This window comes from Natrix helvetica (genome assembly GCF_964273705.1).
Source record: "Natrix helvetica genome assembly, chromosome: Z".
Classification (NCBI taxonomy): Eukaryota; Metazoa; Chordata; class Lepidosauria; order Squamata; family Natricidae; genus Natrix; species Natrix helvetica.
In genome coordinates this window covers 20,187,573-20,209,067 of record NC_138554.1, presented here as the reverse complement: position 1 = coordinate 20,209,067, position 21,495 = coordinate 20,187,573, and the positions used below count along the sequence as shown (strand labels likewise).

Here is a 21,495-nt window from a genome sequence, read left to right as displayed (position 1 = left end):
GGCTGCATCGTGGCATAGCGGTTAGAGCACTCTTTCCATCCTGATGCCCTTGCTTGTTTCCAATCCCTATAATTCCCATGCAGGCTGCTCCAACACATTTGCATATCATAAAGTGGAGGAAAATTGGCCTGATCAATAGGAAGCCCAAATTTAGATGGCTGCAGATCTGACGTGACCTTGAGCTGCCCATCTGGGCAGAGGGTCCGTCTAGGGCAGGTTGTGCCCAGTGGTGGGATTCAGCTGGTTTGCACTAACTGAACCGTTAGTTAATTGCTTGTGCAGTTTGGAGAGCTGGCAGAAAATAAAAGTGCAAGAGAGAGTTTTTTTCTTCTCTCTCTTCAGTTAAAAGCTCCAAGAACCACTTGACAGTTGCAGCTAGAATGCAGTCTGCACACAGCTTGAATAAAGTCAATAAACAACAGAAACTGACAGGATTAGGTCTTGTTTCTTCCTGGGGGGAAAAGATACAGGAGGGTACAATGATGCAGATTTATCATACAGGCTGTGACTTTAATGCATGTGTGGTCAGCTGTATTGCTTCTACTGCAAAGTACCCAATTTAGAATATAATAATAGAGTTGGAAGGGTTAATGGCTTTTGGCAGCATGCCCAAGCTTTCAATTAGCAGGAGCAGCTGCTTGTTTCCCCCTCACCTGATGCATTTGCTTTTGACTTTTGTGAGCACCCACAACTTCTGAAGGCTATTCAATTGGTTGATTGGTCTCGCCCTTAGGAAATTTCTCCTTAGTCCTAAGTTGCTTCTCTTTTTGGTTAGTTTCCATCATTGTTTCGTGTCGTGTCTTTTGGTGCTTTGGAAAATAGATTGACTCCCTCATTTTTGTAGGAGCCCCTCACATTTCCTGACAGTTAGAACAACTAATTAGTAGAACAAATTGCCTCCAGAAGTTGTGAATGCTCCAACCCTGGAAGTCTTTAAGAAGATGTTGGATAGCCATTTGTCTGAAGTGGTGTAGAGTTTCCTGCCTAAGCAGGGGGTTGGTCTAGAAGACCTCCAAGGTCCCTTCCAACTCTGCTATTGTATTGTACTCGAAAATTTGGAACAGTGCTATTTTATTGTGAGTTGGAATAAGGAAAAATTTCCTAAGGGTGGGACCAATCAAGCCCACCTAGTCACGCCCACGCCCAGCTGGTCATGAGGGCAAAAAACCAGTTATTAAATTATTTGAATCCCATCAGTGTGCCTCGGTGTGCGTCTGTGTGTAATAACACCGCCCTGTGTGATCACGTGACCAAGCCTTGAAGAAAGGCGTGGGAGAATCCCCGCCTCCCGCCTCTCGACCTTTCCTTTGGCGACCGTAAAACCTAGAATAACCCTTTCGCCCAGCACCCGCCCCTTCCCTTTCCCGATTGGCTAAGATTCACCCGAAGTTTGTTTACTGGGCCGTGCCGCCTCTCCCTCCCTTATCCAAATCCCAGCGGTCGATTGGTTCATCCTCCTGATACTTTGAACAGCCTTTCCATTCTGATTGGATGAGCTTCCTCCCGTCGGTAGGGTCGGGTAGGAAACAGCGCTTCCCCTTTTTAATCCTCGCCCTTCCATTTCTTCTTTTTATTTTTCTTCTTCATTTGATTGGCTTCTGCCGTTAGACAAGCCCGCCTCCCTTCGCTCTCTGTTTCGTCTGGCCATTGGGCGCCGCTCTCGCCAGTGCGGTTGGTCGCTCTGGTCACACCCCGCCGCATTGAAGGGAGCGCGAACCAATCACATTGAAGGGGCGGGGCCCGGGAAGTCGCCGGCTGTGGTCGGGGCGGGGGTCATTCACTCAATTAAAGCGGAGGCGCCGCCAGGTGAGCCTCTGGGGGCGTCTCTTCCTGCGGGAGTCCATTGCATAACCGGAGACCAAACGCCCCCCCTGCAGAAAGAGAGGCCGAGAGGAGGTAAGCGAACCGGGCTTATGGGCCGGGAGAGGCGGATAATGTTGGGGTTGGCGTCGTGGGACTCGGAACCGCTCAACCCCGGAATCTCTTCCTCCTCCCCCCCTCCCCGCTGCTAGGCCACGGACCTGAAATGCAAAGCGTGTAGTTCCTGAGAACGCGCAGAGTGCATTTCTACTCGTGGCTTAGCAAATGTTGGCGGTGGGGGGAGAGGGATGGAGGATGAAGCTTTCGCCGCAGAGCCCGTTCTTGTAATCTCATGGGCGCTTTCTGTGTTTTGTCCTTAGGACGCTGCATTCGATGGCTTCGCGCCTGCCTTCTTGATTCTGAGTAAGTTATTGCAACAACCTTGGAAGGTAGGCCGGTATTCTAGGTAAGCTCAGGAAACAGGGGCCAAGTGCAGGGATAAGTGTGCAGATATCCCTCTCTCCCCCCCTCTCTCCTTTCCACCCCCCCTCTCCCTCCTTTCCCTCCTCCCTTACCCACACTCCCCCTCCCTCCCCCTCCTTCCATTCCCCTTCCCCTCTCTCCCACTCCTCCATTTCTTCCTCCCTCCCTCTCTCCTCCTCCCTCCTTCTGTCCTCCCTTACCCCCACTCTCCCCCTCCCTCCATCTCTCTCCCCTTCCCTCTCTCTTTCTGTGATAAGGCATAGAAATGGATGCTGTACTCTAGGCCAGCTGTTCCCAACGTGGGCCCCGCAGGGGGTAATTTCATTTTTAATGTGGGCAATTTGAACCTTGTTTAAACCAAGCTAATTACTTTTTCAGCTCCCTCTGCATGAGTAGAGTTCACTTTTTGAGGAAAGTAAGAATTATAGGGGGGGGGGGAGGAATCAGGATTTTAAAGATGCTTAGATGGGGCATGGCCAATAAAAGGTTGGGAACCACTGCTCTAGATAAAAGGTGTAGATTTTATATATTGTTGTACCTTCATATACTGAATCCAGATCCTTAAAAGAGGTTTCTTGCTATCTATTTTTTTTTAATCAAACACATCAATAGTGCTTAAAGATAGGAGATGCCCTTCTTAATACCTTTTAATACTAAATTGTGGAGAATTTCAGCCTGTAGATTCAGCAACACAACCAATGAATGCCTTCCCTTTTTTCCTGGTAATTATTTGGAAATTTTGGATTACCACTCCTGTAATTTCTTAGCAAATGTGACAAACGAATATTTGTGTTCGACAGTTATTGTCTAAGAGTTCCAGAGGGCGTGAAGTTGAGAAAGCTATCCTAGTAAGTAGAACGCTCTCTGAGCCAATTTGATTTACCATGCTATTAGAAATAACTTATAAAGGAGAATATTTGTAACTCAGGATTGAAATGAGAGGTCCTTGGTGGTCTCTAAACTTGTTTGTTTTCTTGCAGATGTTTCATTACCCAGACTACATAACATCATCAGTGCTATTGAAGTGTTGTCTAGTTTGGGTAATAAAATGTCTGCAACAAAACAACCAAGGTCAGAGAACACCAAGGATCTCTCATTGGACAATATTGTCAGGTTTATGCATCTTTTCTTGGGGAAAACCCCCATCTCATTTAGGTTTAATGACAGTTAATACTCCTAATGAAACACCTGCAAGATTTACATCCTTATTGAGGGGAGATCTAGATTCCAATTCTAAGATGGTGATGAGGCTAAAACGAGGCTCTGAAATGAATTTTTAGAGGTTTAGACATAAAGAATTTTAGTGGGATGGAAAAGCAGACATTAGGATGAAGTATGACTCTGGGCAAAATGTGGAATTGTAGTGGCTCAGTGGCTAAGACGCTGAGCCTGTCGACCAGAAAGGTCAGCAGTTCGACAGTTCGAATCCCTGGTGCTGCATAATGGAGTGAGCTCCCGTTACTTGTCCCAGCTTCTGCCAACCTAGCAGTTCAAAAACATGTAAATAATGCAAGTAGAAAAATAGGAACCATCTTTGGTGGGAAGGTTCTGTGTGCCTTCGGCGTTTAGTCTTGCTGGCCACATGACCATGGAAATGTCTTCGGACAGTGCTGGCTCTTTGGCTTTGAAATGGAGATGAGCACTGCCGCCTAGAGTTGACAACAACTAGCACATATGTGCAAGGGGAACCTTTACCTTTTAGAGGCTGATATATATGTGGAATATTCTAATGGGATATTCCAAGGGGATATTTTTGCTTGGTCATGCCTCTAATCTCATTATTTTCTATAGTATATGTGCCGTGTGTGTCAAATCTTTGTGGCATTTTTACTTCCCAGGAGGGAGAAAAATGCACGAGGCTTTTTATTTTGCCCTGATTTGCACACAGGAATGGGAATCTACCCCATTGTAGCACAAGGGTGCAAAATGTTGATTGATAGATTGTTTATTTGTTCATAGATCCAAAGGAGGAATCACAGCTCCATTTGACTGTAGGGGAGAGAGCCTTGGGGTAGTTACCCTACATCTTAAAACCCATCCTGCCACTGAATATTTTTTTTTTAGAAAGGGGGTTAGTCTCCTCAGTCCAATTAAGTCCTTTTCCTTTGTCTCTTCCAAGACGTCCACCACGAAAGCCATGTGTGCATTGGAATGTCTCGGCCTGAGGCTGCCATCACGTAGGTTGATTTTCCCACTTAGGTCTCCTCTTAGGCTTGTGCCTGCAGATGAGGGAGCAGCCAAGTCCAGAAAGTGCTTTTGACAGATTTCCCTTTGCCTCTTTGTGCATTTCAGAAGCTGAATCGGCACCTGAACTTTACCAGTCCTCCAATAAAATGACACGAGACGTGGGCCTGGATGACGAGCTTCCAGACTGGGCTGGAGCCAAGGAATTCTATCAGAAATATGACCCCAAGGACGTTATTGGCAGGTGAGGCTAGAAGGGAGAAAGGGACGTGATGCAACAGAAGGGCTTGGAGGGGTGGAAGTATCTCAGTTTATTTTCCCTCACTGGGACACATTAGTTGTTCTAGAGAATTGATCTTTCTGCATGTCATTTGCTCATCCCACTCACAGAGGAGTAAGCAGCGTGGTCCGGCGATGTATTCACAAGCAGACAGGACAGGAGTTTGCAGTGAAGATTATTGAGGTGACCCCGGAGCGCATGACTCCCCAGCAGCTGGAAGAAGTGCGCTTGTCAACCAGCAAAGAGATTGCTATCTTGCACCAGGTGTCTGGTCATCCTTTCATCAGTAAGTGTGGCTGTCCCATCTGCATCCTCTCAGCAGCAGCTCTCTCCCTCCTGCAATTTATTTTATGTATTTGCTTTTTATCCCGCCTTCTATTACTTTATAGGTAACGAAAAGTGATAACGTACATAATACACGTAGTCCTCGACTTACAACAGTTCATTTAGTCACCGTTCAAAGTTACAAAGGGCCCTGAAACAAGGGACTTACAACCATTTTTCGCATTTTATGACTGCTGTAGCCTTCCCACGGTCGTGTGATCAAAATTCAGATGTTTGACAACTGACTCATATTTGTGACGGTTGCAGTGCCCTGGGGTCACGCGATCTCCTTTTGCAATCTTCTGACAAGCAAAGTCAGTGGGAAAGCCAGGTTCGCCTATCCAACTGGGTTAGTAACTTAACAATGGGGCAAAATTCACGTAAGAAATATCTCACTTAGAAACATAACATTTGGACTCAATAGTGGTTGTAAGTTGAGGACTGCTTGTACTCCTTACTACTCCTATTTCCCTCCCCGACAACAATCCAGTGAGGTGGGCAGGGCTGAGAGAGAATGGCTGGCCCAAAGTCACCCAACCAGTATTCGTGCCTAGGAGATGGCTAGGCAGGTGGGCTGCACATACGTTAACAACCTGTTCACTGGAAATGCACATATGCCTTCCTCACTTTCGTGCGGCTTCAAACACACAGCAAACCTTCTCAGGCAGCTGTGGTGAGTAGACCAGGTGAGGCGTGGCAATCAGCTGGGGCTTCGTGGTCGGGGAACAAAGCCAGAGCGTGAGATAAATAGGACAGGTTAGTGCGGGTGGGCGTGCCCATCTGGTGGTGGGAACTACCAGTTCGCCTGAAGCGGTCCGAAGCGGCAGCACCCCTCCTCTGGGACTAGAGCTCAGTCTACTGGCGATTGGCCCAAAATTACCCAACTGGCTTGTAAAGAGATCATGTAAGCAGTCATAAAACCAAATCAGGTCACAAGGTTGCCTGCTTAATGACTCCAGTGGCTTGCAACCAAAATTCTGGCCTCAATTGCGGTGATTAGTTGAGGACTGCCTGTCTTTGTGTTCTGCCATTAGACATAAGTGTCATTTTATAAAAACTGAAGCAATTATGACCTAAGTGATCATTCTTCTTTTTTCTCCAGTCACACTGATAGATTCCTATGAGACATCCACTTTCATGTTCCTAGTCTTTGATTTGTAAGTAACCAATGTTTGAAAATGGTTGGGAAATAAAATGATATGCTGGCTGGGGAATTCTGGGAGTTGAAATCCGCACTGCTTAAAGCTGCCAATATAACCCTACATTAAATTACAATTACGAGAAAGAAAGCCATACACTAAATAAAACAAGTAAATGCAAGAAAGAGAGCATTCTGCTTTCAGACTCTTAATTTCCCTTGCAGAATGAGACGTGGCGAGCTTTTTGACTACCTTACAGAGAAAGTAACCATCAGTGAAAAGGAGACCAGGTAAACCGAAAGTCCACTGTTGGGCCTAGATAAGTGGAACGTTCTTACCACATAACTTAATGAGCCCTCCTCGCTTTTTTTGTGGGGGGCTCCAAGACCTGGTCCTTGCATCAGCCCTGTGCCTTCTTTCAGGTGCATCATGCGCGCCCTCCTGGAGGCCGTGAGTTACCTTCACGAGAACCACATCGTCCATCGTGACCTCAAACCGGAGAACATCCTTATGAACGACGATCTCAGCATCAAATTGTCCGATTTCGGCTTCTCTTGCCATTTGAAGCCAGGAGAGAAACTGCGAGGTGTGGCGTGGGGTCCCGTCTGGTGGCGTTTCTTTGGGGAGGCCTTTCCAACTGCTCCCCATGGAGCAGCTTTCTGTTAAGCCACAGGGCAGGCAGGAAAGCTCAGCTCGCAGCTGCGTCTTTTCGTAGGCTATTCAATCCACCTTTCTTGTTCTGAAAATGTCTCCCAATTTGCATTTCTCTGAAGTTCTCTGAATCTGTTGACTCTTCCCTGCAGAGTTATGTGGTACCCCAGGCTATCTGGCACCAGAAATATTGAAATGTTCCATGGACGAGACTCACCCTGGTTATGGGAAGGAGGTGGACCTGTAAGTTATACTTAGGGAATGGGATGGGGTCAGGGAACCTTCCCCAACTTTTTGAGCATCAGACATCCTGGACTACGATTGTCCTCACCTGCCAGCCAAGGCGGGGTCAGGCATCCGAAAATAATCTCCTTTTGGGGTCCTTGGTGCTCTCTGAGGTTGTTTGTTTTCTTGCAGATGCCTCATTAACCAACAAAGTGACATCATCAGTGCTACAAGGGAGTGGAGTTCGTTTATACACCAGTGACTTGCCCTGTCAGAGTTGTTGGGAGTGTTTTTGATGGTTCCTTGATTAGGCTGTTGCTTACTGTTCGATTGCACTGGTGATTAATTTGTTAATGAAACATCTGCAAGGAAACAACCAAGCTCAGAGAGCACCAAAAACTCCATAGTTTAGTTTACTTTACTTTATTGTCACTGCACATCGTACAACTAAATTAAATGCCATCTTCAATGTACATTATAACTTTAACAATAAAAACTCAAAAGACAGTTACAAATATTCTCTTCTTAATGTTCCTTCCCTGCAGCTGGGCCTGTGGCGTAATCTTTTTCACCCTTCTAGCTGGCTCTCCCCCTTTCTGGCACCGCAAGCAGATGTTGATGCTTCGTATGATCATGGAAGGCCAGTATCACTTTGGTTCTCCAGAGTGGGATGACCGATCCGACACAGTCAAGGATTTGGTAAGAAGGCAGCCACGTCATTGCCTCGCGTGGGAATGGAGAGAAATGAAAAGGCTGCAGCTCTTCCAAGTTGGAGCTTGTTAAACTGGAGGGGACTTTGCCCTCCCAAACACTACAACAGGGCCCCCCCCCCAACCTGGGGGCCAAGGCCCACTACCGGACTGTGGCCTGTTGGCAACCGGGACGGGTGAATGGCTAATCAGTTAACCACACCCCTCCCACTTGTGCTAGCACTGCAGTGAGCGTCACACTGGTGCTAGAGTTTTGATGAGCATCGCACATGCACACCTGTTTGCGTCCTGCACACATTCATGGTCTCACTTGCGTGATATTGCAACCCCATTTGTGTGATCTTGTGCTGCCTTGTTTGCACGCACACATCAATGCTCCTGCCCCTCAGGCCACCAAACCAGAATGGTTGGAGAGCTCTGCTCTACAGAGTAATCCATGACTTGTGACTGGAGCACTTAATAATGTTTTGAAGTTATGATGGACCCCCAAAGGGAGTTAGATCCCAGTTCTGAAGTACTAAGGCGAGCCTTTCCCCCCCCCCCCCCCAAGCTGGTCATGTGACTGCATTCAGGTACTTGGCAACCAGCTGCATTTATGGCCATTTGCATTGTCTCAAGGTCACCTGGCCACACTTTACAACGTTTTTTGGCCAAAACCCAGCATTTCCAGTTTTTTGCAAAAACGGCCATGGGTTTGCTTTCAGGACTGCTGCCAAAATGTCATAAAAAGGGGTCCAATTGTGCGGTGACAAACTTTATGACTGTCACGACTTACGGTTGTAATGGGTTGGCTTCGTTTTGGTCGTAAGTCGAGGACTAGCTGCATTTTTTGTAGATCATGTTGGCCTGCCTAGCCTGACAGACAGAAGGGTTGGGGAGAAATCAAATCAATGCATGTTTAAGCCATGAGGTTGTTTCTCAGCTCCTCTTTTCCATGTCAGAATCCATCAACTGGTCTCTCCCCAGAATGATTCTTAGGAAACCCTCTGCCTCTTATTTTTTTTCCTTTGGCAGATCTGCCGACTGCTGAAAGTAGATCCCGCGGAAAGGCTGAGCGCTGAGGAGGCGCTGCAGCACCCCTTCTTCCAGCGCTACGGAAAGGAGCAGCGGCATTTCAGCCCCTTCCATAAGTTCAGGGTAAGTGGCAGTATTCTTACTTCATTTAATGACGAATAAGTAAGAATAATATACGGTATTCATTTAAGTAGTCTTTATTCCAGTCTTCATTCCCAAAAGGGTATTTTGTATTGACTACAAAACAGGTATTTTCGAGCGTTCCCGGAGCAAAAATAAAATGGTTTTGGGTCGAAGTGAAAGCCGAACATGGCTTTTTTTTGGGAGGATGTCTGCTTTTAACACTTCTGGGTGTGGGAGACATTTCAAAATGGCTCATTTCATGAGGCTTTTTAAAAAAAGTTGGGTAGCTGGGGGGCTTCTGGGAGTTGAAGTCCACGCCTCTTAAAAGGTCACATGCACGGTCACATGAGCCAGCCCCTTCCACAAAATCGTCGTCTCTTCCCACTCCAGTCCGCCAACCCCGAAAGGTTGGGGAACTCTGTTCTAGACTCCATTTCTTTTAAAATAAAATAAAAATATGTTAAAAAGAACATGCTTTGGATGCAGAAAGTTCCAGATCCAGCGCTCAGTGTCTCCCTCTAAAGCACCGTTTCTCAGTCTCAGCAAAGTAGGAGGTGTATGTATGCTGTCTGGGGAATTATGGGACTTGAAGTCCACACGTCTCCAGCTTGTTGAGAATCACTGCAGGAGAGCAAAGGCCTCTACGAATACCCTGAAGCACTACAAGTAGTCCTCATCCTACGGCCACAATCAAGCCCAAAACCTCTGTCGCTAAGTGAAACAGTTGTGAAGTGAAATCTTGCCCTGTTTCTTGTCAGGTGAATCACTGCAGTTGTTCAGCTAGTTAACCTAGTTGTTAAGTGAATCGGGCTTCCCCGTTGACTTCGCTTGCCAGAAGGTTGCAAAAGCAGATCACATGATCTGAGGACCCGGCAACGATCATGAATATGAACCAGTGGCCAAGAGTTCGAATTTTGATCACGTGACCAGGGGGAGGGATGTTGCAATGGTCGTAAGTGTAAAAAAACGATCCTAAGCCATTTCCCCCCCCCCCCCCCAATGATGATGTCATTTCAGAAGGGCGCTTAAATGAACTTTTTAAGCTGAGGACTTCTTGTACCGCTAGTCAGGGAGGAGATGCCTTTTCCAAGAGGAACCTCCTCACCTCCTCCTCCTCTCTGACTTGCGGCCTGTATTTGTGACGTCTTCCTCTTTCCCCCATGGCAGGTCATTGTGTGGACAGTGCGGGCTTCCATCCGCATCTATTCCAGCTACCGCCGGGTGCGCCCGGTCACGAAGGAGCTGCTGCTGTGCGACCCCTACGCCCTCAAGGGGGTGCGCAAGCTCATTGACGCTTGTGCCTTCCGAATCTACGGCCACTGGGTCAAGAAGGGTGAGCAACAGAACCGGGCTGCCCTCTTCGAAAATGTCCCCAAGGCCATCCAGATGGTCTTGCTAAACACGGAAGGAGAGGAGGCCTCGTCCTCGGAAGACGCTCTTTGCCAGAAAGACACCTTCTAGCCCCTGTGAAACAGGAGTGGGTGAGGGGTGTTGAGGGGGCAGGGGCTCATCCTTGCCCCATGGGGAGAGGACTGGCAATGGTTAGAGTCCTCCTTTGGGTTCCTTGTGCACGGAAGAGACTTTCTAGGGATCAAGAACCCGGGGAATCTTGAATTTTGGGTTGATGGGACAGGATTCCCTGATTGTACCTGGAAGGTTGTTCTGGATTTGGGTGGGGTTGATGTCACACTAATGGTGTTGGTCCAAAGGGAGGGACTGGGGAGAGCAATTGCTTCTTCTGCAAGACCAGGAGCCCCTGACGAAGCCCTTTGCGCAGTGAGGACCGTCCGGGGGCCTCATCCATCACTGGAGCCCCTTCTGCTGAGGGAACAATCTGAGTCTTTAGATTTGGACAATATTGGAGATCAGGTGTGGGATCAGGTTTTGCATCTCTCCTCCTTGCTGCAATCAAGTAGTGGACGTGGCTTTTTTTGCTGATCTGCTTGTTGTTGTTTGTTTCCTGTCATCTCCCACCTTACGATTGGACAACTATAATAAAAGTGAGATGTAACCACAGGTGTCTTCAGAGTTGGGCTTCCTTTTCATTGTAAGATTTGGAGGAGGAATTCATAATGCTTTCTGCTGAAACAGGGGCCCTGCCAGACACGCTCGTTTACCCCATTGTGGTCTTCCCCAGGTCCCAGAAATTCCCAACTGCTGGGCTGAAAGTGGAGGGAATGATGCAGCTGGAATCTGACATGTTCCAGGGAAAAACATTTAGGCCACAATGGCAGAGTGGGTGGAACTGGGCTAGGATGAGGGAAGGTTTGCCCAAAACAACCGTTCCCAGGTTCACTGGAGTCTAGTCGTATTCCAGTCAAAGCTTCGAATTAAATAAATATTTCTGTTTGCCCAGCCATGTTACGTTATGTTGCCCAGGAGTGCTCGTCCTGAGGCACGAGGCTCCCCAGAATCTTTCCAACACTTGAACGTATTTATTTATATCCTGCCTATCTTGTGCAACTCAAGGAAACATTGATAACGCTCTCACTTCCCGTTTCCTTCACAAGAGCCACATTATATAAGGTTGGGCTAAGAGTGTGTGAGCCTCTTTTCCTGCCTGACAGATTAGAATTCAAGATCTCCTGATTTCTAGTCCAGCACTTTACAGATAGTCCTCGACTTACGATCAGAGTTAGGCCCACAATTTATGTTGCTAAGTGAAAATTTTTACCCCATTTTACAACTTGCCATATTTGCTAACTGAATCACTGCTGGGGTTAAATTAGTAACCCAGTTGTTAAGTGAATGTGGATTCCCCATGGACTTTGCTTGTCAGAAGGCTGCAAAAGGGGATTACGTGACCCCGGGACACTACAACCGACTGTTCTGACCGAGGCTTCCCAAGAGCCTCAGGCCAACAACTGATCCCGACAAGAACCCCTTTTATTAATTTACTATGAATTCTGCTCCTTCCCATCCAGTAAAGTCTTTCAAGGAGGATTTATAGTCACAGATCTTATCTGGCTTGGAGAGCTAACAGGCCGATATCTGCAAATCTTGGCAAGGAGCCTCAGAGAGTCACGAACCAATTAAACGAACTAATTGTCTCCTGCAAACTTCACTCCCTGTTCATTCCTCTTTTATTTCCTCTGGGAGAGGCCATTCATGATCCCCTTGTGGCCTTACTCCCAAATCAACCCCTGTTCTTTAGCTGTTCCCTTCCTCTGGCAACTGCGCATGCGCACACTGGGAACAGGCTCCAGCTCACTGATGTCCGACTCTTAAGGCAGCTGATAACTATTAGATGGCCCCATGTCTGCCTCCGGCACAGAGCCCTCATCAGAGCCTTCCCCAGACTCCAGGACTGGCCCATGTCCCTCCCCAACCTCCTCATTGTCTGAATCTGCTGCCAGGTCTGCTGGCGGGCCACAACACTGTCATAAATGTGAGTCAGTTGCCAAGCATCTGAATATAAATCACATGACCATGGGGATGCTGCAATGGTCATAAGTGTGAAAAAGAGTCATGTCACTTTTTTCAGTGCTACTGTAGCTTTGCACTGTCACTGAATGAACTGTTGTAAGTCGAGGACTACCTGTATACCACTAAACTGATTCTCTAGGTTTTTTTCCTCTAATTAAATATGGGAACTAATCATATTGCAATGACGTGACTCATTTGGTTTCATTAAATCCTTACAAATGTTCCTCAACTTAGAAGCATTCATTTATTGACCATTAAAAGGCACTGAAATAAGTGACTTTTCACCAGTTTCACACTTACGACCATTGCACCATCCACACAGTTATGTGATCAAAATGTAGATGCTTGCCAACTGGCATGTATTTTTGACAATTGAAGCATCCAGGGGTCATGCGATCACCATTTGTAACCCTCCCAGCTGGCTTCCAGCAAGCAAAGCCAAAGGGGGGGGGGGAGCCAGACTCGTTTAATAACTGTGGCAAAAAAGGACATAAAATGGGGCAAAACTCACTCAACAACTGTCGTACTTAGCAATAGAAATTTTGGGCTCAATTGTGGATGTAAATGGAGAACTACCTACGTTCAGATTGGCCTTTGACCTTGATAATGCTGCTATTTTTGAGCTAGAAACAAATAACGAGCAGTAGACAATATTTTACCCACACTTTAATATCATAACACCATCTGCTTTATGCAACAGTTCCTTCTGTGAGTATATGACCTTACCAACTCACAAGAGATTTTCCGTAAACCCTTATCACATTTTCCAAAGCCTTTTAGAAATCCATCTGCTCCCCATATTTTAACTGCCATTCCCTTCGTGTTTTCTCTTGCTCTCTGGGCGATCCCTTTCTGCAGAAGCCCCGGAAATGAAGAAACAACCCTGGGACAGGAAATGGTCCTCTTGCACTCCAACCTTTCTAGTCTGCTTACTTCTTCTTGCCCTTGGCAACCCCCTTGCTGGCAGCAGAACCTTTCTCCAGCTGGATCAGCTTGGCATTAAACTGGTCCTCTGTGACTTTTAGACGCTGGTCGATGGAAAGGCGCAGCTGGGTTAACTCCTGGTTGAGTTGTGAGACGATGAAGTCCCTCAGGGCATCCGTGGGACCTGTAAATGGGTGAAGCAGAGTGAGTTGTAATTTAACAAAGTGGCGAAGTGGTTAGAATGCAGTATTGCAGGCTAATTCTGCCGACTGCCAGGAGTTCGATCCTGACTGACTCAAGATTGATTCAGCCTTCCATCCTTGAGGTGGGTAAAATGATGATCCAGATTGTTGGGGGCCATATGCTGACTCTGTAAACTGCTTAGAGAGGTCTGTAAAGCACTATATGAAACAGTATATATATAAGTGCTATTCCTATTGCTAATAAGCAACCCAAGAGAAGCACTGCCATCAGCCACTCAGGCTTCAGGCCCCGCATTGCCAAAAATCATGTATTAGTTAATTTATATGATAGAGAACTATTATCCCGCCTGAGGCTAAAAGAGAATGGCTATTAATGGCAAAGGGACGATCTATGGAGCTGTGTGGATTGTTTGCCTCTGAAACCCCTACACCATACCAGCTTCAAGCCCCTGTGCACACTTACTTTCCTCAGGGGCCCCAGCTTCCTCCAATTCCTCACGCAAAGGAGACAGTCCTGCTTCTGTACTCTCAGCCATAGCTTCTGTAGAAAAGAGGAAGACGCTAAATCTTTTAGCAGCCTTAGAAGAAAAGGGGTGATCAGATAATGCTCTCTTTATTTTTAACACTATTATTTTGCATGATTGGTTGATGTAAGCTAACTCATTTTAGGTAAGCCAAGCTTTGAAAGGAGGGTTATTAGAAAGTTTTGGTCCCTTTGATTTCTGCGAATTTCGCTCCTGAAAGGAAGAAAGGCCACAATTGCAGCATATCCACCTTGCACATACAAGGTCCAAGATTCCTTCCCCAGTGGATGGATCTTAAACTGATGGAGTTGAAAAAGAGACCATCTCCAATATGAAAGCCTCTTTCAGGAGGGAGAGAATTAATATCTAGACTGGTCAATGCCTAAGCCCACGTCATGCAACTTGGTATGTTTCCAGATCCAACAGATTTGGGGGATGATGTATTACTTAGGTGTTTTTCAACTGCTGGTGAATTCTGGGAATTGAAGTCCACCAGTTTTCAAGTTGAAAAACACTATAGTTTATCTTGTCCCCTAGACTACAATGCCCAGTTGCTGAGTTGACTGAGAAGGATCAGTAAGCCAGCCACACCTGGAGGACATCAGACTGGGGGAAAGCTGTCTTAAACCAACCTTCCAATCTGATTATCACTAGCTTTAGCTCTATTTGATCTGGGAGGAAGATTCCCATCCTGTTCCATTCCTTTTTCTTCATCCTCCCAACTAAAAAAAGGAACAGATCAATGTATAGTGGACTTCAAAAGTGAGTTACAAAAGAATCCCAGCCCACCTCAACACTCACCTTCCTTTTTGGGTTCCGGTTCAGGCATCCCAACATAAGTGAATGAGATGTCTAGCCGCACCTATTGATTTAAAGCACAATCAGGGATGTGAGCCCAGAGTGATGGACTAATATTTGGATTTCATCTTCTTAGCCTCTATGTTTAGTATGCTCCCTTCATAAAGATGCTGCTCCATCTCGTGGCAATACAATTCTCAGGAGTAGCCAAATGATTTCAGAGGTCACATTTTGCAATTGGGCTGTTTTCCAGAGGGGATACTCTTCCTTTCCTATTGCAGGAAAATGGCAAGAGAACCCCAGCCCTTCCCTAGAACAGCCTGGGCCAAAGGAAATCAGCCTTACCTGTGGGGTGAAAGCGTATTTGTAAAGTTTGTAGTGACGGAAGTAAGTGTTAATCATGTAGTCGGTTATGAGCACCAGCTGGTCCTGTCTGAAGAGATCGATGCTGAAGGGGGGCCTCTGAGAGAGAGAGAAAGGAGGAAAGGAGCCATAGAACTATTGCAAGGAGAGGGGAGGAGAGGAAGGTTCTCTGCAGGGGAGCTTCACTAAAAGCAAACCACAGGTAGTCCTCGACTTATGACCGTGATTAAGCCCCAAATTTCTGTTGTTAGGTGAGACAACCGTTAAGTTAACTTTGCCCCATTTTATGACCTTCCTTGCCACAGTTGTTAAGTGAATCACTGCAGTTGTTAAGTTAGTAACACAATTATTAAGTGACTCTGGCTTCCCCCTTGACTGCTTGTCAGAAGATTGCAAAAGGTGATCACATGACCCAGGGACACTGCAACAGTCATAAATATGAGTCAGTTGCTAAGCTTCTGAATTTTGATCACGTGACCATGGGGATGCTGCAACAGTTGTATGTGAAAAATGGTCATAAATCACTTTTTTCAGTGCCGTTTGAACAGTCACTAAGTGAACTGTTGTGAGGACTACTTGTATGTGGATAAGGCAACATAAAGTCACTTTTGGCCTGCTTGGCATTCACGCACTCACCCGAATGGAGTGGCAGAACATCAGTTCAGAGAAATATTTATAGCATTCCTCCACATTGGGCAGCGGTGTTTCTACACAAAAATAACATGGGGTAGGAATAAGCAAAAGGTCCACTTTAGCCTCTTTCCTTTCCTCCCTGTCCACTTCTTTCCAGTTCTAGCCTCGCCCTGCTGCCCCGTTCCTCCATATCACCGTCTCTGGTGGGGCTCTTTTTCCTTCCACTTCTATGGCTGGCTGCTCTTACTCACAGAGACATTTTCTCATCATGTATCCCCGCATAACATCAAAGGCAAACATAGCACAGGGGACTACAGCCAGCCTAAGACAAACAGGGTCAGGCAAAACTGCAGAAACTTAATGTGATCTGGACATCTGGAACAATTATTATTTTCTCCCTTATCTCTTACACAGCTTATTACACTATTAAAACTCTTAAGTAAATAACGAAATAAGTTGCTTAGAGCTTTGGGACTGAAGCAGTGTGGAAGCCCAAATGCACAAGTTACTAAATAAATAAAAGTTTCCATCTTCTTCCCTCATGTTTCTTCAGTCCTACAACCTTCCTTTTTTCAGTCTTTCTCAAAGTCCAGTTCCTTACCCACACAGACCTCATGCACATCCCTCACAATTGAGAAGAAAGCAGAGGTTTGTTCCCGGTTGAAGCTCTGCTCACGGCTGAACTGGATGGTGTAGAAGTACAAATCTAACAAGATAGCAGAGCGAGGATTTGATTCAAAATCTTTCAGATCAAAGAGGTCAGAGAGGAGCCTGCAGAAAGTAGGGGAAATTGGGGGCGGGGGGAGGGGGGGAGAGATGTGACAGCTTGAACATTCACACCCATCTACCGGCTATTTTCATTACTTAATAATAACCTTTTAAAAAAGTTTCTATGTCTATTGCAAGGCTGGTAGGTTCATTTGTTCAGAACTTGCATAATTTCAACTTCTGAGTTTAATTGAACCCAATTTAAAATCTCACTGCCACCACTCCAAAATGATAAATGTATACTTTTAATAGTGTGATTATCTCCTCTGTTAATGAGGGGAGGGAGATAAATCTGTTTATTGCAGCACATTATGCTGGGATTCTCAATAAATCTTTTTTTGCAAGATGCTTATTGCTAGAGAACAACTAGGCATCTTATTGTATATGAATACACTTCTGGGTTGTGCTATAGATGAAAAATGGTTTTATTAATCACTAGGCTGGCAATGAACTTATTGAGATCTTCATTCTATGCACTTCTCATGTTTTTCTCAAGAAAGAGATTAAGAAAGCAAGTCATGAAATCTTTCATAATCTTAAATTCCCATCACCTTTTCAGTTCATCAGTTGTTTCAGCATTATTGATGAGATCCATGGAATGAACATCTAAATATTTCCTGAAACATCACAAAAAAAGAAGAGAAAAACTAAAGCTTCCTATTGTAACATAGTTTTTTTTTCATTTTGTGTGATCTTGTACAGGTGTTTTTTTTTAAACCAAGATCCAATTAAGTTTAAAGATGCTTACAGTAAATAAAGTAAGTAGATAAAGAATGTAGCCTAGTCATCCAGAAATTCAAGGAACATGTCTCTGTGGATCAACATGCAACTGGCTCTTAGATAGTAAATTTAATAACTTTTCTGAATCTCAAGAATGAAAAGCTACTTACCACATACATATTTTTGCCTTATGTGGCTTGGGCTGAAAGAAAAAGATAAGTTTTAGATACATTTTCTGATAGTGTGATATAGTACTAATAGACTATAATAGAATTCTTTATTGGCCAAGTGTGGACACACAGGGAATTTGTCTTTGGTGTATATGCTCTCAGAGTACATACAGAAAAATAAAATACATTCATCAAGAATCATAGGTTACTAATAAGCAATCAGTAGGAAACAAAACAACATAAATTGTAAAAAAAAACCACTATGTGAAAATTCCGAATTGGCTATCACTGACAGAAAGGACGACTCATCCAAATTTTATAGATTTGAACAAAATGCTAAGATATAGAGACTTAATTGATAGACAGGGAAACTTAAAAACAATTGAAGAATTGGCAGAACAGAACATGAAAGTTGACTGGCTAACTTACCTTCAAATCAAAACTAAATACAATAAAGATACCAAATTATATGACATTGAAACAGAACCACACGAATTGGATAAAATTATTCAAAGCTCAGATAGAAAAATGATAGGGAGAATATATAAATTTCTCCTGAAGTATAAAATGGAAGAGGAAATTGTGAAAGAACAAATGATAAAATGGGTGCAGAACTTTGGATATGATATTGAATAAGACAAATGGGAAAAATTTTGGGGAACAAACTTAAAAATGACACTCTCGGTTGCATACAAGGAAAACCAGTACAAAATGTTTTATAGATGGCACCTGGCACCAACAAGGTTAGCTAAAATATCAACAAATACCTCCCCAAAATATTGGAAATACAAATCGATACATGGAACGTATTAACATTTATGGTGGACCTGTGAGGAGGCTAATTTTTTTTGGTATAAGATCAAAAATTGGCTGGAGGCAATAATGGGAGTTAAAATAGAATGGAAACCGGAAATCTTTTTATTAGGAATAATGTCTGCGAAATACAAAAAAGAAATCCAGTATTTAATACTACATATAACTACGGCGGCAAGGATTGCCTTTGCCCAGAAATGGAAAAACAAACTAACCCCAAGTGAAGATGAAATAATAATAAAGGTTATGGACTGTGCTGAAATGGACAAACTAACTAAAGAAATTCAGGGGAAAGAAGAATCAGAATTCTACCAGATATGGGATAAATGGTATAGGTGGATGGAGGAAAGAAACAAGAATCAATGAAGGAATGTAACAAAACTCAAAAATAATAGTTATTTATTTATTTATTTATTTATTTATTTATTTATTTATTTTTCAGTATTTATAGACCGCCCCCTCTCCCCGAAGGGATTCGGGGCGGTGTACAGGTGTGTCATTAAAACGAATACAAAAGACGAATATCCTATACCCTTAAAAACGAATTAAACCTCATACAACTGTACAAAAAGTAAAAATTAAAAATTAAATTAAAAACAACTAAAAGCATACCCCTAGAAAATTTAAAAAATGCAGGCTTGAGGAACTAAAATTGGGAGTTAGGAATTAGGCCAGGCCGGCTAAATTGAACAGGTGGGTCTTTAGTTTCTTACGGAAGGAGCGGAGGTCGGTGGTAGTCCTGATATCTGGGGGGAGGTCATTCCAAAGGGTCGGGCCCATCACAGAGAAGGCCCTACTCCTGGGCGTCGCCCACTGGCATTGCCTAGTGGACGGCACCCGGAGGAGTCCCTCTCTGTGAGAGTGAATCAGCCGAAGGGATGTATGGGGCAGGATACGATCCCGCAGATAACTAGGTCCTGTGCCATGGAGTGCTTTGAAGATGATGACCAACACTTATTTTATGAGTAAAATAAGAAAGTTAAGAATGGTGAAACTCAAATAAAATACAATTGAATGGGAAATAATATAAGGTGAATGCTATCGATTGATAATTGCTACTAGAAAGAACAGGAAGCTCCTGTTTGTATTGTACTGTGTAAATGTGTTCTACGTCTAAGTTTTGTGTGTTTGTATTTTATATGTTTGTTAATAAAATATTTTAAAAAAATTGTATAGATACAAGCAACATGGTTATAGTCATAAGTGGGAAGAGACAGGTACTAGGAAGGATGAGAATAATAATAATAATAATAATAATAATAATAATAATAATAATAATAATAATAATAATAATAATAATAATAATAATAATAATAATAATAATAATAATAATACAGTCTTAATAAATTGATAGTGTTGTGGGTATTAGTTGTTTAGCAGAGTGGTGGTATTCGGGGGAAAAACTAGCTACATTTTATTGGTAGAACTGTAGATTTAGTTCACCCACTCATTATGGTCTATAAGCCATGTTTCATTTGATAAACATTTATCATCTGACAGATTGCAATAAAGCATTGTCTACTATAACGGTAAGCTTATATGTATTTTAACCTTTGTGGTGATGAATTATATTTGCACATGTATCTTAGACATCTACTTGTAGCATTGTAGTTTATTCAACAAGCCACAGTTCAAAAAAGTATGCTGTATCAACTCCGCTATAAGGAGAAGATGTGTTCAAGTTTACTTGCAGGATATCTAGCCACTCAGATTTCAAATATTTTCATTATGCTTCCTGCAGCAATGCACTGTATTGATTTTATTACTGCTATGTCAAATTACATACGATATCTGGTAATTCCACTACAGGTAGTCCTCAACTTACGACCATTTATTTAATGACTGTTCAAAGTTACAGCAGCACTGAAAAAAGTGACTTATGACCCTTTTTCACACTTACAACCATTGCAGCATCCCCATGGTCGCATGATTGAAATTAGGATGCTTGGCAACTGACTCCTATTTATGACAGCTGCAATGTCCGGGGGTCATGTGATCAACTTTTGTGACTTTCTGACAAGCAAAATCAATGGGAGAAGCCAGATTCTCTTAACAAATTTGTTACTAACTTAACAACTGTAGTGGTTCAGTTAACATCTGTGACAAGAAAGTTCATAAAATGGGGCAAAATCTACTTTACAAATCTCTCACTTTGCAACAGAAATTTTGGGCTCTATTGTGTTTGTAAGTCAAGGACTAGCTGTACTGGATTTCTTCACTGGGCAAATCTTTTTTAGTCAAGAGGGACCCACTGACAGCAAGGGTAATAAAACAATTTTCATTAATTTCAACTCCAATTGCTTAACTACAGAACAAGCTAAACATTTGCCATTTTCAGCTTTAGCTCTCTCCTAGACATGTTTTTTCTACTCCTTATAGCCAGCGGTTGCATGATAGGCGGTTGGACTAGATGACCTCCAAGGTCCCTTCTAACTCTGTTACTGTTACTGGCAGACGTTCAACAGGTGAAACTTCTCAGCGATTCTGGATCTGTTGAATGTGCATTTTTATCCCTCAAATGTCACAACATTCAATATAGCAATTATAACTATTAATTTAATATTAATTTCACTTCTATTTTACCGGCTGGAGGTTCTCCGGACCCATTTCGGCGAGTTGAGCGGCGAGGCGCGGGGAAAAGCACGCGTTGCCATGGCAATCCCTGCTTCAGCCTCTCCGGGCTCCATCAGTAGCGGTGCAATCACGACGAGGTATACTAAGAAGGAGGCGGGTCTAGTGAAAGCTTCGCCAATCGCTAACATTTTCATTGGGGCGAAAGATACGGAAGGACTTCCAATGGAAATAGAATATGGGAACAAAATAAAGTAACAAAAAACCCGGAATGGTTGCCAAGGAAAAGAAACCATTTCTTTGTCTACCTTGCACAGAATTCATCTCTAGCACTTGAGAATCACCTCTTGCTACATAGGTGGGAAAAACTTAATTTCCTCTCAAAGTCCAATAGAATGGTTGTCTCTGCATTTTCTATCTCTATCGCAATATCAATAGAAGGAAGAAGCCAATACGCCAGCGTAGCTATGGTAACCGGTCTTTTCCTTCAAAGTAGGCTCCAATCAGAGGGGACCAGAATGCAAGCTCTTCTGCGCCTTACCCAATCGCTTTCTTGTCCCGTCCCCTTCTTCAGACCAAGTCCGGAATAATGATCCCGCCCACTTTCCTACGATCCTCGAAGAGGTGGAGCGTTGGTCGCCTAGCTAGC

The 21,495-nt window shown here is 44.1% G+C and overlaps 2 protein-coding genes across 7 annotated transcripts; one reads left to right on the top strand and one right to left on the bottom strand.

Moving 5' to 3' along the window:
* Window positions 1–1,755: 1,755 nt before the first annotated feature.
* PHKG2 (phosphorylase kinase catalytic subunit gamma 2) lies at window positions 1,756–10,952 on the top strand. 5 transcript variants are annotated; one of them, XM_081933181.1, is made up of 12 exons: window positions 3,084–3,131; window positions 4,243–4,294; window positions 4,403–4,460; window positions 4,576–4,711; window positions 4,858–5,033; window positions 6,174–6,228; window positions 6,435–6,500; window positions 6,633–6,796; window positions 7,014–7,104; window positions 7,632–7,785; window positions 8,811–8,933; window positions 10,101–10,952. In XM_081933181.1, the coding sequence occupies exons 3-12, from the start codon at window positions 4,421–4,423 to the stop codon at window positions 10,392–10,394; spliced, it is 1,299 nt and encodes a 432-aa protein (XP_081789307.1). In that variant the 5' UTR covers window positions 3,084–3,131; window positions 4,243–4,294; window positions 4,403–4,420; the 3' UTR covers window positions 10,395–10,952. The 5 variants fall into 5 exon arrangements, with proteins under 5 accessions (XP_081789310.1, XP_081789309.1, XP_081789307.1 ...); XM_081933184.1 differs by lacking the exons at window positions 3,084–3,131; window positions 4,243–4,294; window positions 4,403–4,460 and adding exons at window positions 1,756–1,896; window positions 2,181–2,223; XM_081933183.1 differs by lacking the exons at window positions 3,084–3,131; window positions 4,243–4,294; window positions 4,403–4,460 and adding exons at window positions 1,805–1,893; window positions 2,179–2,227 and having other exon boundaries at window positions 4,579–4,711.
* A 2,072-nt stretch (window positions 10,953–13,024) lies between these two features.
* CFAP119 (cilia and flagella associated protein 119) lies at window positions 13,025–21,448 on the bottom strand. 2 transcript variants are annotated; one of them, XM_081932294.1, is made up of 9 exons: window positions 21,388–21,448; window positions 17,463–17,494; window positions 17,124–17,189; window positions 16,406–16,575; window positions 15,808–15,878; window positions 15,154–15,270; window positions 14,812–14,872; window positions 13,950–14,027; window positions 13,025–13,467 (listed from the first exon to the last, which is right to left on the bottom strand). In XM_081932294.1, exons 2-9 carry the CDS (start codon window positions 17,465–17,467, stop codon window positions 13,289–13,291), a joined length of 747 nt encoding a protein of 248 aa, XP_081788420.1. In that variant the 5' UTR covers window positions 17,468–17,494; window positions 21,388–21,448; the 3' UTR covers window positions 13,025–13,288. The 2 variants fall into 2 exon arrangements, with proteins under 2 accessions (XP_081788420.1, XP_081788419.1); XM_081932293.1 differs by lacking the exon at window positions 21,388–21,448 and adding an exon at window positions 20,859–21,097.
* Between the last annotated feature and the right edge of the window lie 47 nt (window positions 21,449–21,495).

Bases quoted from the DNA above. Each gene is read 5' to 3' on its own strand.
- PHKG2 (XM_081933182.1), top strand. From the start codon at position 4,421: ATGTGTGCATTGGAATGTCTCGGCCTGAGGCTGCCATCAC. The intron at 6,797-7,013 runs GTGTGGCGTGGG...TCTTCCCTGCAG, and splicing joins GCCAGGAGAGAAACTGCGAG to AGTTATGTGGTACCCCAGGC. The intron at 7,786-8,810 runs GTAAGAAGGCAG...TTCCTTTGGCAG, and splicing joins CCGACACAGTCAAGGATTTG to ATCTGCCGACTGCTGAAAGT.
- CFAP119 (XM_081932293.1), bottom strand. From the start codon at position 20,882: ATGGGTCCGGAGAACCTCCAGCCG. The intron at 15,879-16,405 runs GTAAGGAACTGG...ATTTTTGTGTAG, and splicing joins TGTGCATGAGGTCTGTGTGG to AAACACCGCTGCCCAATGTG. The intron at 14,028-14,811 runs GTGAGTGTTGAG...TCTTTTCTACAG, and splicing joins ACCGGAACCCAAAAAGGAAG to AAGCTATGGCTGAGAGTACA.